This window comes from Rhinoraja longicauda, chromosome 34 (assembly GCF_053455715.1).
Source record: "Rhinoraja longicauda isolate Sanriku21f chromosome 34, sRhiLon1.1, whole genome shotgun sequence".
NCBI classification, from domain to species: Eukaryota; Metazoa; Chordata; class Chondrichthyes; order Rajiformes; family Arhynchobatidae; genus Rhinoraja; species Rhinoraja longicauda.
This window is the reverse complement of record NC_135986.1, coordinates 11,568,505-11,581,811: the sequence shown is the minus strand read 5'-3', so window position 1 is coordinate 11,581,811 and position 13,307 is coordinate 11,568,505. Positions and strand designations below refer to the sequence as shown.

The 13,307-nt window shown below is 50.2% G+C and overlaps 1 protein-coding gene across 1 annotated transcript in view; it reads right to left on the bottom strand.

The window, feature by feature from the left end:
• cops6 (COP9 signalosome subunit 6) overlaps window positions 1-13,307 on the bottom strand; it is a 34,596-nt gene that overhangs the window by 18,444 nt on the left and 2,845 nt on the right. Inside the window, exons 3-5 of the mRNA XM_078427889.1 lie at window positions 8,017-8,148; window positions 6,024-6,112; window positions 2,655-2,717 (exon numbers count right to left, since the gene is read on the bottom strand). Of these exons, the coding sequence (XP_078284015.1) occupies window positions 2,655-2,717; window positions 6,024-6,112; window positions 8,017-8,148 (284 nt within the window). The remainder of the gene's footprint in view (window positions 1-2,654; window positions 2,718-6,023; window positions 6,113-8,016; window positions 8,149-13,307) is intronic.

The window sequence follows — 13,307 nt, the reverse complement described above, 5'->3', positions numbered from 1 at the left end:
CTCACAGCGCCAGAAACCCGGATTTGGTGCCGTCTGTACGGAGTTTGTACGTTCACCCCGTGACCTGCGTGGGTTTTCTCCGAGATCTTCGGTTTCCTCCCACACTCCAAAGGCGTACGGGTTTGTAGATTCATTGGCTTGGTAAATGTAAAAATTGTCCCTAGTGGGTGTAGGATAGTGTTAGTGTGCGGGGATCGCTGGTCGGCGTGGACCCGGTGGGCCGAAAGGGCCTGTTTCCACGCTGTATCTCTAAACTAAATTAAACTTCCTCTGGCAGATGTAGAATAAATTGCAAAATGAATCGCAAGGGGGCAGTGTCAATGGGACTTCACTTGGTTACGTTAAATGGCACAATGGGATTTAATAATGGACAAAACATAGATGCGTCTGGATTAAAAAAAGAAAAACAGGAATTTAATGAAGAATAGTCTGCAGAGTGAAAAAACGTGATCAGAAATCGTTAATAAAGTAGTGGGTTTAATACGGGGTTGTGAAACATAGTCCTCGAGTCATTCAGTGTGGAGTCAGGCCCTTCGGCCCGACTTGCCCCATGATGCCCCATCTTCACCAGTCCTAAAAGGACACAGAGTGCTGGAGTAACTCAACGGGTCCGGCAGCATAGAAACATAGAAAATAGGTGCAGGAGTAGACCATTCGGCCCTTCGAGCCTGCACCGCCATTCAATATGATCATGGCTGATCATCCAACTAAGTATCCCGTACCTGCCTTCTCTCCATACCCCCTGATCCCTTTAGCCACAAGGGCCACATCTAACTCCCTCTTAAATATAGCCAATGAACTGGCCTCAACTACCTTCTGTGGCAGAGAATTCCACAGATTCACCACTCTCTGTGTGAAGAAATGTTTTCTCATCTCGGTCCTAAAAGACTTCCCCCTTATCCTTAAGCTGTGACCCCTGGTTCTGGACTTCCCCAACATCGGGAACAATCTTCCCGCATCTAGCCTCTCCAACCCCTTAAGAATTTTATATGTGTCTATAAGATCCCCCCTCAGTCTTCTAAATTCCAGCGAGTACAAGCCGAGTCTATCCAGTCTTTCTTCATATGAAAGTCCTGCCATCCCAGGCATCAATCTGGTGAACCTTCTCTGTACTCCCTCTAAGGCTAGAATGTCTTTCCTAAGATTAGGAGACCAAAACTGTATCTCTGGAGGACATGGATAGGTGACGTCTTGGATCGAGATCCTTCTTCAGACTCATTAGTTAGCACGCAAGAAAAGCTTTTCACTGTACCTCGGTACACGTGACAATAAACTAAACTTATCTAAACTTAGACCCACATGGTCACGTTTGGCCCGGATCCCTCCAAATCTTTCCTATCCATGTACTTGTCCAAATGTCTTTTAAATGTTATTAAAGTACCTGCCTCAACTACCTCCTCCGGCAGTTCGTTCCATACACCCACCACCTTCTGTGTGAAAAGGTTGCCCCACAGGTTCCTATTAGATCTTTCCCCTCTCTCACCTTAAACCCATGTCCTCTGGTCCTTCATCCCCCGAAATAAGACTCTGTGAATTCACCCTTCTTCAGACTCGACCTTAAAAAAACATCACCTATTCCTTATCTCCAGGTGGTACTTGGAGTGTGGGAGGAAACCGAGGATCCCGGAGAAAATCCCACGCGGTCACGGGGAGAACGTGCAAACTCCGTACAGACAGCACCCGTCGTCAGGTGCTTTCTGTTCCTTCCGGCCCACTGAGTCTGTGCGGATGAGTGATCACCTGCACACTAGTTCTATCTTACACATTAAGGACAATTCACAGAGGCCAATTAACCTACAAACCTGCACGTCTTTGGAGTGTAGAAGGAAACAGGAGCACCCGGAGAAAACCCACGCAGGTCACGGGGAGAACGTACAAACTCTGCACAGACATCACCTGTAGTCAGGGTCTGGTGAGTAAGGCAAGGCAGCGCCTTTACCACCTCAGACAGCTGAGGAAATTCAGAGTCTCTCTGAGGATCCTTCAGTGCTTCTACTCTGGGGCTGTAGAAAGCATCTTGTCCGGAAACATCACAATCTGGTTTGGGAACAGCTCTGCCCAGGACAGGAAGGCTTTGCGGAGAGTAGTGCGTTCGGCTGAACGCACCATGGGAACTACACTCGCCCCCCTGCAGGACCTATACATCAGGAGGTGCAGATCCAGAGCCAGCAACATTATGGGGGACCCGGACCACCCCAGCAACGGACTGTTCCAGCTGCTACAGTCAGGCAAACGCCTCCGCTGTCACGCTGTGAAAACAGAGCGGATGAGACGGAGTTTCTTCCCACAGGCCACCAGGACTGTTAACTCTCATATCACCAGGGACTCATTTAATTTACTGTATTCATTTATTTTTTGTGTTAATTTTTTTTTTCTTTTTCTATTGTGTTTTGTAGTTTAGCACAATCCGCAGGCGTTGCAACTTTCATTTCACTGCACATCTTGTACATGTGTGTGACAAATAAACTTGACTTGACTCGGGTCTCTGGCGCTGTGAGGCAGCAACTCTACCCCTGCCCCAGCCATGACGTGTGAACATGCTGCCTGACCCGCTGCGTTACCCCAGCGTTCATTGTCCAGCGAGATTCAGCTCAGACAATGGCTTGCTTTGAACGAGTTGTTCAACTTAAAGGTTTATTCAGGTGCGTACTTACGTCTGTGTGTTTCGTCATGGGGTTCAGCTTCAGGAAGAGCGGGCTTTCAATGATTTCACACACCTGCAGAGGACAGAGAGGAGAGGCAGGGATGAGCGGATAGTTGATCAACAGAGACGAGGGAATACCTCAGAATTAGCAGCCCGCATGCATCTTTGCTGAGACATAGTAATTCGCACCAAACGCTCTATTACCAAAAGGGCGGTCACGATGGCGCAGCGGTAGAGTTGCTGCCTTACAGCGCTTACAGGGCCAGAGACCCAGGTTCCACCCTGACCACAGGTGCTGTTTGTACGGAGTTTGCACGTCTAGTTAACTCAAATTCCACTGCACCTTAATTAATACATGCGACACTTAAACTGAAACTTGAATCTAGTTTAGTTTAGAGATACAGTGCAGAGTCAGGTCCTAAGGCCCACCGAGTCCGCACAGCCCAGCGACCCCCGCACACTAACACTATCCTACACTCGGGACAATTTACACTTGTACTTCCTTATATTGTGTCAGCCTTGTGTTGGAGTAACTCAGCTGGAATGGCAGCATCTCTCGAGGGAAGGAATGGGCGACATTTCGGGTCAGGATCCTTCTTGTGCCTTCTTGCGTCTGAAGAAGGGTCTCGACCCGAAACGTCACCCATTCCTTCTCTCCCGAGATGCTGCCTGACCTGCTGAGTTACTCCAGCATTTTGTGAATAAATCGATTTGTACCAGCATCTGCAGTTATTTTCTTATATCCTTCATGTGCCAGGCTTGGTTGGCTAAGTGGGCTGTGGTATCCGACTAAGGGTTGCCAACTGTCCCGTATTAGCCAGGACATCCTGTATTTTGGGCTCAATTGGTTTGTCCCGTACGGGTCCGCCTTTGTATCGTATTAGGCCTGGGGGGCGTTGTAGGCCCGGACGCTGTAGGCCCGGGCGCTATAGGCCGACGCTGTAGGCCAAGACGCTGTAGGCCGACGCTGTAGGCCAAGATTCTGTAGGCCCGGACGCTGTAGACCCGGGTGCTGTAGGCCGACGCTGTAGGCCCGGACGCTGTAGGCCCAGACAGTGTAGATCCAGATAGTGTAGGTCCGGAGGCCCGGGCACTGCCTAACGGAGGTTGCGTAGCAACCCGCCTCGCGGCCCGGGCAGCCACCATTGGTGGAGCGGGAGCACGTGGCCGCTGGCTGGGTGAGGCCACGTGGGGCGCAGGGCGGTGACATGAGCTTGTCCCTTATTTGGGAGTGAGATAGTTGGCACCCCTATGTCCGACCTACACTGTTTTTTTTTGTTTTGCTGGTCTGGTACAATACTGCACGGTGTCTTTTGAATGAGGCTCTGTCAATGGGCACAGATAATCCCATCGGACTATATAATTAAGCACAGGAAAGTTTAGTTTAGTTTGTTATCGTCTCGTGTACCGAGGTACAGTGAAAACGTTTTTTGTTAAGTGCTATCCAGTCAGCGAAAAGACTATACATGGAGTCATAGCGTGGAAACAGGCCCTTGGCCCATGTCCCTATAAACCTATCCTATCCATGTACCTGTCCAAATGTCTCTTAAACGTTGTGATAGTAGTCTCCACCCAAAACGTCACCCATTCCTTCTCTCCCGAGATGCTGCCTGACCTGCTGAGTTACTCCAGCATTTTGTGTCTACCTTGTGATAGTACCTGCTTGATTACAATCACGCTGTCCACAGTGTGCAGATGCAGGATAAAAGAAATAATGTTTAGTGCAAGATAAAGTCCAGTAAAGTCCGATCAAAGAGGGTCTCCAATGAGGTAGATGATAGGTTAGGAACGCTCTCTAGTTGGTGGTGGGATGGTTCAGTTGCCTGATAACAGCCGGGAAGAAACTGTCCCTGAATCTGGAGGTGTGCGTCTCCACACTTCTGTACCTCTTGCCCCGATGGGAGAGGGGAGAAGAGGGAGTGGCCGGGGTGGGTGAGACTGGTCCTTGATGATGCTGCTGGCCTTGCCGAGGCAGCGTGAAAGTTTCTCTTCCCCAACTCTGCCGCCTCCCCACAGTGCCGCGATGGACAAAAAACAATTGCTTGCTGGAGTTGTGTGGGAAGGAAACGCAGATGCTGGTTTAAGTGCTGGAGTAACTCAGCGGGTCAGGCAGCATCTCGGGAGAGAAGGAATGGGTGACGTTTCGGGTCGAGACCCTTCTTCACACTGAGGAGGAGAACCCATTCCTTCTCTCCTGAGATGCTGCCTGACCTGCTGAGTTACTCCAGCATTTTGTGAATAAAAAACTTCTTCACACTGATGTCATGGGAGAGGGAGATACATAGACAAGGAAGTGTAGTTTAGTTTAGAGATACAGCGAGTAAACAGGCCCTTCCGGCCCACCGGGTCCGTGTCGACTAGCGATCCCCGCACATTAACACGATCCTACACTCACTAGGGACAATTTTTACATTTATACCAAGCCAATTAACCTACAAAACTGCGCGTCTTTGGAGTGTGGGAGGAAACCGAAGATCTCGGAGAAAACCCACGCAGGTCACGGGGAGAACGTACAAACTCCGTACAGACAATAGATCATTGTTAGCTGGGAGAAGGTAACAACAAAGCAAACAGAGATAAAATGTAGTCGGAGACAGTGAGACTGGTGGGAGAACTGGGAAGGGATGGAGAGAGGGAAAGCAAGGGTTACTTGAAGTTAGAGAAGTCAAAGCTGCTGGAGCTCACAGATGTAGGGGTGGAACACTGGGCCAGTGGTAGAGTTGCTGCCTTACAGGGCCAGAGTCCCGGGTTTGTTCCTGACTACGGGTGCTGTCTGTACGGAGATTATAAGTTCTCCCCGTGACTGCCTGCTTTCTCCAGGTGCTCCGGTTTCCTCCCACTCTCCAAAGGCGAACAGGCGAAGTGTAAATTGACCCTAGTGTGTAGGATAGTGTTAGTGTAGTTTAGTTCAGAGATACAGCACAGAAACAGGCCCTTCGGCCCACCGAGTCCGTGCCGAGCAGCGATCCCCGCACATTAACACTACCCTGCACACACTGGGGCCAATTTTACTTTTACATTTACCAAGCCAATCGACCCACAAACGTGTACGTCTTTGGAGTGTGGGAGGAAACCAAAGATCTCGGAGAAAACCCACGCAGGTGAGGGGGCGAACGTACAAACCACGTACAGACAAGCGACCGTAGTCGGGATGGAACCCGGGTCTCTGGCGCTGTGAGGCATGGTGGCACAGCGTAAGAGTTGCTGACGATGGGTGCTGTCTCCTGCTGCCTTTGTATGTAGTGTACGGGGATCGCTGGTCGGCGCGGACTCGGTGCGCTGAAGGGCCTGTTTCCGCGCCGTACCTCTGAAGTCTAACGTAAACGTCTAAAGACTATGTGACTGTGGACCATCCGATTACATACCACTGTAGACTGACCTGCTTGTGAACATGGATGTCAGATTCATCAGGAGGACCGCCAGTGGTATACCAGCCCAGGAACTCCATGTCCTTGAACACCTGCTTGACTGGAGCAGGAAGAAAAACACAATCAATGACCAGAAGATCGCAGATAACATTTTAGATTAGTTTACTCACAAAATGCTGGAGTAACTCAGCAGGTCAGGCAGCATCTCAGGAGAGAAGGAATGGGTGACGTTTCGGGTCGAGACCCTTCTTCAGACTGATGTCAGGGGGGCAGGACAAAGAAAGGATATAGGTGGAGACAGGAAGATAGAGGGAGATCTGGGAAGGAGGAGGGGAAGAGAGGGACAGAGGAAGTATCTACAGTTGGAGAAGTCGATGTTCATACCACTTGGCTGCAAACTGCCCAGGCGAAATATGAGGTGCTGTTCCTCCAATTTCCGGTGGGCCTCACTATGGCACTGGAGGAGGCCCATGACAGAAAGGTCAGACTGGGAGTGGGAGTTGAAATGCTCGGCCACCGGGAGATCAGTTTAGTTTAGAGATACAGCGCGGAAACAGGCCCTTTGGCCCACCGGGTCCGTGCCGACCAGCGATCACCACGCACTAACACTATCCTACACACCCACTAGGGACAATTTTTACATTTACCAAGCCAATTAACCTACAAACCCGCACGTCTTTGGCGTGTGGGAGGAAATCGAAGGTCTTGGAGAAAACTCACGCAGGTCACGGGGAGAACGTACAAACCCCGTACAGACGGCACCGTAGTCGAAATGGAACCTGGGTCTCCGGCGCTGCATTCGCTGCAAGGCGGCAACTCTACTGCTGCACCACCGTGCTGTTGCACCTGGCGTGATGAGGGCAGAACGCCAAGGGAAGCCCGTCGCAAGGGCACAGCTGAGAGAATCAGCCTGGCATGGTTGTGTGACGGGACTCGAACCTGCCAGAGCCTTAAACAGGGCACAGTGGCGCAGCGGTAGAGTTGCTGCCTTAACAGCGCCAGAGACCTATGTCCTCTGGTTCTTGATTCCCCTACTCTGGGCAAAACACTCTGTGCATTCCCCCTATCTATCCCCCTCATCATAAAGTACATAACAGTCCAAAACAGATCAACGTTCTTTGGCAGCGGGTAGAGCTGCTGCCTCACAGCGCCAGAGACCCGGGTCCGATCCTGACTATGGGTGCTGTCTGTACGTTCTCCCCGGTACTTGCGTGAGTTTTCTCCGGGTGCTCCGGTTTCCTCCCACACTCCAACGACGTACAGCTTTTTCAACGGAAGGCTCGAGGCCCCCGACCGCGGGAGGACAAAGAAGGGACGAGATTGAACTTTGTTTTCGCCTTCCATCACAGTGAGGAATGTGGAGGAGTCACTGTGGTGGATGTTCATGTTCAAATGTATTTTGTGTGTCCTGTTGCTTTTTATTGTCATGACTGTACGGCAAATGGAATCCCTCGAGTGTTGCAAAACAAAATTGGCTAATAAAGTATTATTTTGATTGTGATTGATCGTGGTTTGTCGGTCAATTGGCTTCGGTAAAAATAGTAAAATTGTCGGATAGTGTGAGTGTGCGGGGATCGCAGGTCGGTGAGGACTCGGTGGGCCGAAGGGCCTTGTTGTCGCGCTGTATCTCCAAACTAAACTATTGGGCGGCACGGTAGCACAGCGGTAGAGTTGCTGCTTTACAGCGAATGCAGCGCCGGAGACTCAGGTTCGATCCTGACTACGGGTGCTGCACTGTAAGGAGTTTGTACGTTCTCCCCGTGACCTGCGTGGGTTTTCTCCGAGATCTTCGGTTTCCTCCCACACTCCAAAGACGTACAGGTATGTAGGTTAATTGGCGGGTAAATGTAAAAATTGTCCCAAGTGGGTGTAGGATAGTGTTAATGTACGGGGATCGCTGGGCGGCACGGACTTGGAGGGCCGAAAAGGCCTGTTTCCGGCTGTATATATATGATATGATATGATATGATATGATAATGCGATGTGCCAAAGTACAATCCTCACATTGCTCCTCCTTTGTGTAGTAGTATTCTTTATCGATGATGATCTTCTCCTCCACCGTGTGTGAGAGGAGCTCAAAGGAGTTCATCACCTCGATGTTTCTGCCTTCTTGCTTCCCGATCATAGCCCCGATAACTGAAAGCACAAGTGCGGCAGATTGACGCCAAAGAGCGGAGGTTACAAGGGGCTGGGGGTGCCCTGAGCAGGAACCGAACCCCGAGTGAATCGGCGGCTCGGGCAGCATCTCCGGGCGATGTTCTGGGTCGAGAGTCGGGAGAGAGGGAAACGAGGGATACGGAAGGGGTACAAGGTGTGAAAAGAACAAACCCAAGGGGCCACAGTTTAACAATAAGGAGTCGGCCATTTATAACTGAGATGAGGAAAAACCTTTTCAGTCAGAGAGTTGTGAATCTGTGGAATTCTCTGCCTCAGAAGGCAGTGGAGGCCAATTCTCTGAATGCATTCAAGGGAGAGCTGGATAGAGCTCTTAAGGATAGTGGAGTCAGGGGGTATGGGGAGAAGGCAGGAACGGGGTACTGATTGAGAATGATCAGCCACGATCACATTGAATGGTGGTGCGTACAGGCTCGAAGGGCCGAATGGCCTCCTCCTGCACCTATTGTCTATTGTCTATAAACCAAAGCCAGCCAGATGTGCAGGAAAAATCAACTGCAGATGCTGGTTTAAATCGAAGGTCGACACAAAATGCTGGAGCAACTCAGCCAGCATCTCTGGGGAGAAGGAACGGGTGACGTTTCGGGTCGAGAGTGGGGGGAGCGCGAAACGAGAGAGATATGAAAGGGGTACAAATGAATGAAAGGTACGATAAGGACAAACCAAAGCCAGCCATATGATCAATCAAAGGTGGAGCCCACAAGAATGATCCCAGGAATGAGTGGGTTAACGTACGATGAGCGTTTGTGGGCACTGGGCCTGTACTCGCTGGAGTTTAGAAGGATGAGGGGGGACCTCATTGAAACATACAGAACAGTGAGCGGCCTGGATAGAGTGGATGTGGAGAGGATGTTTCCACTAGTGGGAGAGTCTAGGACCAGAGGGCACAGCCTCAGAATTAAAGATCATTCTTTTAGGAAGGAGATAAGAAATGTCTTTAGTCAGAGGGTGGTGAATCTGTGGAGTTCTTTGCCACAGAAGGCTGTGGAGGCCAAGTCTCTAGAAGGATGAGAGGGGATCTTATTGAAACATATAAGGGATCGGACACGCTATAGGCAGGAAACATGTTCCCGATGTTGGGGGAGTCCAGAACCAGGGGCCACAGTTTAAGAATAAGGGGTAGGCCATTTAGAACGGAGATGAGGAAGAACGTTTTCACTCAGAGAGTTGTGAATCTGTGGAATTCACTGCCTCAGAAGGCAGTGGAGGCCAATTCTCTGGATGCTTTCCAGAGAGTTAGGTAGAGCTCTTAATGATAGCGGAGTCAGGGGATATGGGGAGAAGGCAGGAACGGGGTACTGATTGTGCATGATCAGCCATGGTCACGGTGAATGGCAGTGCTGGCTCGAAGGGCCGAATGGCCTCCTCCTGCACCTATTGTCCATTGTCTAAGTCAGTGGATATTTTTAAGGCAGAGATAGATTCTTGATTAGGTGCGGGTGTCAGGGGTTATGGGGAGAAGGCAGGAGAATGGAGTTAGGAGGGAGAGATAGATCAGCCGTGATTGAATGGCGGAGTAGACTTGATGGGCCGAATGGCCTAATTCTGCTCCTATTCCTTTTGACCTTCTGACAATGGTCCATTGGTGGCCAATTAGGAAAAGGGGAGATGCAACGTGACCTGGGTGTCATGGTGCACCAGTCATTGAAAGCAAGCGTGCAGGTGCAGCAGGCAGTGAAGAAAGCGAATGGTATGTTAGCATTCATAGCAAGAGGATTTGAGTATGGGAGCAGGGAGGTTCTGCTGCAGTTGTACAGGGCCTTGGTGAGACCGCACCTGGAGTATTGTGTACAGTTTTGGTCTCCTAATCTGAGGAAAGACATTCTAGCCTTAGAGGGAGTACAGAGAAGGTTCACCAGATTGATCCCTGGGATGGCAGGACTTTCATATGAAGAAAGACTGGATAGACTAGGCTTATACTCGCTGGAATTTAGAAAACTGAGGGGGGATCTTATAGAAACATATAAAATTCTTAAGGGGTTGGAGAGGCTAGATGCGGGAAGATTGCTCCCGATGTTGGGGAAGTCCAGAACCAGGGGTCACAGCTTAAGGATAAGGGGGAAGTCTTTTAGGACCGAGATGAGAAAGTTTTTTTTCACACAGAGAGTGGTGAGTCTGTGGAATTCTCTGCCACCGAAGGTAGTTGAGGCCAGTTCATTGGCTATATTTAAGAGGGAGTTAGATGTGGCCCTTGTGGCTAAAGGGATCAGGGGGTATGGAGAGAAGGCAGGTACAGGTTACTGAGTTGGATGATCAGCCATGATCATACTGAATTGCGGTGCAGGCTCGAAGGGCCGAATGGCCTACTCCTGCACCTATTTTCTATGTTTCTATTGTTGGCTGTGGATAAGGCGATAATGAGAGGAAACAAACAGTGAAACTAAGCAGCACGACAGTGAAACTAGTAGGACGACCAGGGTGGGGGAGGGGCGGAGAGAGGGGGAATGCAAGGGTTACGTCAGGGTGTAAGCTGCCTATGCGAAATATGAGATGCTGTTCCTCCAATTTGCGTTTCGCCTCACTCTGACAATGGAGGAGACCGAGGACGGAAAGGTCAGTGTGGGAATGGGAAGGAGAATTAAAGTGACCAGCAACCGGGAGATCAGGTAGACACAAAATGCTGGAGTAACTCAGCGGGTCAGGCAGCATCTCTGGAGAGAAGGAATGGGTGACGTTTCGGCTTGAGAACCTTGTCTGAATAAGGGTCTCGACCCGAAACGTCACCCATTCCTTCTCTCCAGAGATGCTGCCTGACCCGCTGAGTTATAGACAATAGACAATAGGTGCAGGAGGAGGCCATTCGGCCCTTCGAGCCAGCGCCGCCATTCAATGTGATCATGGCTGATTATTCTCAATCAGTACCCCGTTCCTGCCTTCTCCCCATACCCCCTGACTCCGCTATCCTTAAGAGCTCTATCTAGATCTCTCTTGAATGCATTCAGAGAATTGGCCTCCACTGCCTTCTGAGGCAGAGAATTCCACAGATTTACAACTCTCTGACTGAAAAAGGTTTTCCTCATCTCCGTTCTAAATGGCCTACCCCTTATTCTTAAACTGTGGCCCCTGGTTCTGGACTCCCCCAACATTGGGAACATGTTTCCTGTCTCTAACGTGTCCAACCCCTTAATAATCTTATACGTTTCGATAAGATCCCCTCTCATCCTTCTAAATTCCAGTGTATACAAGCCTAGTCGCTCCAGTCTTTCAACATATGACAGCCAGCCATTCCGGGAATTAACCTAGTAAACCTACGCCCTCAATAACAAGAATATCCTTCCTCGAATTTGGAGACCAAAACTGCACACAGTACTCCAGGTGCGGTCTCACTAGGGCCCTGTACAACTGCAGAAGGACCTCTTTGCTCCTACACTCAACTCCTCTTGTTATGAAGGCCAACATTCCACTGGCTTTCTTCACTGCCTGCTGTACCTGCATGCTTCCTTTCAGTGACTGATGCACTAGGACACCCAGATCTCGTTGTACGTCCCCTTTTCCTAACTTGACACCATTCAGATAATAATCTGCCTTCCTATTCTTACCACCAAAGTGGATAACCTCACACTTATCCACATTAAACTGCATCTGCCCACTCACACAACCTGTCCAAGTCACCCTGCAACCTCATAGCATCTTCCTCACCATTCACACTGCCGCCCAGCTTTGTGTCATCTGCAAATTTGCTAATGGTACTTTTAATCCCTTCATCCATGATGCATATTGTAAATAGTTGTGGTCTCAGCACTGAGCCTTGCGGTACCCCACTAGTCACTGCCTGCCATTCTAAAAAGGACCCATTAATCCTCACTCTGTGCACTCGTTACTCCAGCATTTTGTGCCAACCTTCGATTTGAACCAGCATCTGCAGTTTTGTTTCCTAACCGGGAGATCAGGTTGGTTCAGGCGGGCTGAGCGAAGGTGTTCCGCAAAACGATCGCCCAGTCTGCGTTTGGTCTCACCGATGTGTAAGAGTCCACGTCTTGAACAGCGGATACAGTAGATGAGGTTGGAGGAGGTGCAGGTGAACCTCTGCCTCACCTGAAAGGACTGTCGGGGTCCCTGGACAGAGTCGAGGGAGGAGGTGTAGTGACAGGTGTTGCATCTCCTGCGGTTGCAGGGGAAGGTACCTGGGGAGGGGGTGGTTTGGGTGGGAAGGGACGAGTGGACCAGGGCGTTGTGGAGGGAACGGTCTCTGCGGAAAGCAGAAAGAGGAGGGGATGGGAAGATGTGGCTAGTGGTGGGGTTCCGTTGGAGGTGGCGGAAATTTCGGAGGTTTATGTGTCGTACGCGATGGCTGATGGGGCGGAAGGTAAGGACCAGGGGGACTGTCTCTGTTGCAACTAGGGGGAGGGGGAGCAAGGGCGGAACTGCGGAGCGTCCCCCCTTATCCCTCCTCCCCCTCCCCCCACTCCATCCCCCTCAACCCCCCCTCCCCCCCTTCCCTCCCCAGGAGATAGATTTAAACATTAAAATGTGAATAACTAAAAATATAACACCGATTTCAATGAAACCTCTTCCATTAGCACCAAAGGGACGACGGTGAGTAAGGTGGGCCTGAAATTGTCGCGCTATCGTGTACCGTTTTGGCTGTAGTTCAGGAACAAACAAACAAACAAACGAGAGTTTTAGTATATAGATAAGGGACTGGACAGGCTAGGTGCAGGAAAAATGTTCCTGATGTTGAGGGAGTCCAGAACCAGGGGTCACAGTTTAAGAATAAGGGGTAGGCTTTATAAGACTGAGATGAGGAAAAACATTTTCACCCAGAGTTGTGAATCTTTGGAATTCTCAGCTGCAGAAGGCAGTGGAGGCCAATTCACTGGGTGTTTTCAAGAGAGAGTTACATTTAACACTTCGGGCTAACGGAATCAGGGGATATGGGGAAAAAGCAGGAGCGGGGAACTGATTGTGGATGATCAGCCATGATCATATTGAAGGGCTGTGCTGGCTGGAAGGGCCGAATGGCCTCCTCCTGCACCTATTTTCTATGTTCACCCTGTGACCTCGTGGGTTTCCTCCGGGTACTCCACTTTCCTCCCACATCCCAAAGAGGCTGTTGAGACAGGGACAATCCCAAAGTTTAAGAAACAGTTGGACAGGTACATGGATAGGACAGGTTTGGA